Source organism: Triticum dicoccoides, chromosome 7A (genome assembly GCF_002162155.2).
Source record: "Triticum dicoccoides isolate Atlit2015 ecotype Zavitan chromosome 7A, WEW_v2.0, whole genome shotgun sequence".
Taxonomy (NCBI): domain Eukaryota; kingdom Viridiplantae; phylum Streptophyta; class Magnoliopsida; order Poales; family Poaceae; genus Triticum; species Triticum dicoccoides.
Genome location: NC_041392.1, coordinates 147,598,549 through 147,601,084, shown reverse-complemented (window position 1 = coordinate 147,601,084; position 2,536 = coordinate 147,598,549). Strand labels below are relative to the sequence as shown.

The window sequence follows — 2,536 nt, the reverse complement described above, 5'->3', positions numbered from 1 at the left end:
ATCAAACGAATACCAAATTCACATGACTACTTATTGCAAGACTTCTCTCTTGTCCTCAGGAACAAACATAACTACTCACAAATCATATTCATGTTCATAATCAGAGGGGTATTAATATGCATAATGGATCTAAACATATGATCTTCCACCAAGTAAACCAACTAGCATCAACTACAAGGAGTAATCAACACTACTAGCAACCCACAGGTACCAATCTGAGGTTTGGATACAAAGATTGGATACAAGAGATGAACTAGGGTTTGAGATGGGATGGTGCTGGTGAAGATGTTGATGGAGATTGACCCTCTCCCAATGAGAGGATCGTTAGTGATGACGATGGTGATGATTTCCCCCTCCCGGAGGGAAGTTTCCCCGGCAGAACAGCTCCGCCGGAGCCCTAGATTGGTTCCGCCAAGGTTCTGCCTCGTGGCAGCCGAGTTTCGTCCCGTAAGGTAGCTTATGATTTTTTTCTTGACGAAAGACTCCATATAGCCAAAGATGGGCATCAGAGGGCCACCAGGGGGCCCACGAGGCAGGGGGCGCGTCCCCACCCTCGTGGACGGTGGGTGGCCCCCCTCTGGTACTTCTTTCTCCCAATATTTTTTTATATATTCTGAAAATAATTCCCGTGGGGTTTCAGGACTTTTGGAGATGTGCAAAATAGGTCTCTAATATTTGCTCTTTTTCCAGCCAAAAATTCCAGCTGCCGGCATTCCCCCTCTTCATGTAAACCTTGTAAAATAAGAGAGAAAAGGCATAAGTATTGTGACATAATGTGTAATAACAGTCCATAATGCAATAAATATCGATATAAAAGCATGATGCAAAATGGGTGTATCAACTCCCCCAAGCTTAGATCTCGCTTATCCTCAAGCGAAAGCCGAAATCAAAAAATATGTCCACATGTTTAGAGATAGAGGTGTCAATAAAATAAAATACGGGCATGAGAGCATCATGATCATTCTTAGAACAGCAACATATACATATGCATACATACATATATATATATATGATAACACTATTCTGATCCTGGGATCAAAATAACTATTCGGATCATGGTCGGCCCTATATAGGCCAGATTGGATCCTCCCGAGCTGACTGGAAAAAACAACACCTGACCTCCCACCACCCCACGACCCAACCGGCGCCCCCTGCCCCCAACGCGATCTTGACTGCCCCACACCACTGAATCCCCCGCCGCCAACCGCTTCCTCGGATCCCCACACCGCCGCGCGCCTTCCCGGAGAACCCCGCCGCCGCGCGCCTTCCCGGAGAACACCGTCACTGCGCGCCCTCCCCGGAGACCCCGCTGCCGCGCCCCTTCCCTGCGCGCCTCCGGCGTCCCACCGCCGCATTCCCGCCATGGCCGCGCGCGGCTCAGCGCCAAAACCATCGCCGGTGGAGATCCAGCAGAGGTCCACCAGCTCCACGACCTCCACCTCCCAACCCCCGCCTACCCGCCGCCCCACCCAGCGCGTCGCCCTCTACACTCCACCACCACATTCCCTGCGCCGCCGCCGGTGGGCAGAGCTTGGACGGGATCCGAGCCTTCTTTCGACCGCACGCGCCTTCAACGCCAAAAAATGTAGTCGTCGTCCCGCCTTCCTACCATGTCTGCGGACCCACCTTCCTCCTCCGGCCGGGCGTCGGCGCCCCACCTTCGTCCTCCGGTCGGGCGCGCTGCTCGTCTGCTGCTGCCGCACAACTTCCTCCGTCGCCTGCGTCCCCCGCCACCAGGAGCCACCTCCCAAATCCATGGTGACACCCCTCCACTCCGGCCTCGCGCTTGGGCCTGTGACCCTGCCTATCCGCCGCTTCGGCGCAGTTGACTCCCCAGCCATCCCGCTTTGGCGAGCCAGCGCCTCATCGACCTCAATCGCCTCCCACCCTTGCTCCCTAGTTCCCGCGACGAAGGTCATCTTGTCTAGCAACTTCAGTTCATTTTTGCTTTTTTTAGTTTCAAATCCTTGTTTGGCACACTTATTCGGTGTTTTGGGTGTTGATTTTAGGAGAAGACGTTGATGCAATGGTTCAGATGCAGAGAAATCTCAATACAGAAAAGAGAAGTGCGTTGATTTGTTGCACACAACCTGTTTGCTCTTATGCCCAAGCAATAAAAAGAAATGAAAAACTATTGATGGATGTGTCTCGGTATTGTTGGTTGTGGGGGAAGGAGTACTGCTGATGCTGCTCCATCTCTCTTCGGTTGGTGTTTGTTTCCCACAACATGTTTGTGTTAATGCTTGGAAGGGTGATGTTGGATAGAGTACCGAACTATGTATAGTTAGTGAAATTTTTAGCCCCTCCCAGTTGCCACGTATCTCTCTCTCTACATTGAACTCTCTTGGGGAGGCTTTGAACTTCTTGGAAGTTGCACTAAAATTATCTGCAAAAGTAGTTTTTGTGCTTGGCTTTTGAAAAAAATGTTGTTTGAGGCCACTTTTATATGTGATGGATCAATTGGTTTAAGCAGTGCTGAACTATACTTTGACAATGTGTGAAATACAGGCCCGCCCTCATCATTCATCCATAATTT

At 50.7% G+C, this 2,536-nt stretch overlaps 1 protein-coding gene across 1 annotated transcript; it reads left to right on the top strand.

Moving 5' to 3' along the window:
- Positions 1-1,178: 1,178 nt before the first annotated feature.
- On the top strand, positions 1,179-2,114 carry LOC119331751. The gene is made up of 2 exons (XM_037604914.1): positions 1,179-1,914; positions 2,010-2,114. The coding sequence occupies exons 1-2, from the start codon at positions 1,363-1,365 to the stop codon at positions 2,073-2,075; spliced, it is 618 nt and encodes a 205-aa protein (XP_037460811.1). The 5' UTR covers positions 1,179-1,362; the 3' UTR covers positions 2,076-2,114.
- Positions 2,115-2,536: the final 422 nt, after the last annotated feature.

Coding starts and splice junctions, on each gene's coding strand:
- LOC119331751 (XM_037604914.1), top strand. CDS start 1,363: ATGGCCGCGCGCGGCTCAGCGCCAAAACCATCGCCGGTGGAGATCCAG. Junction 1,915..2,009: donor CCCTAGTTCCCGCGACGAAG/GTCATCTTGTCT, acceptor TGTTGATTTTAG/GAGAAGACGTTGATGCAATG.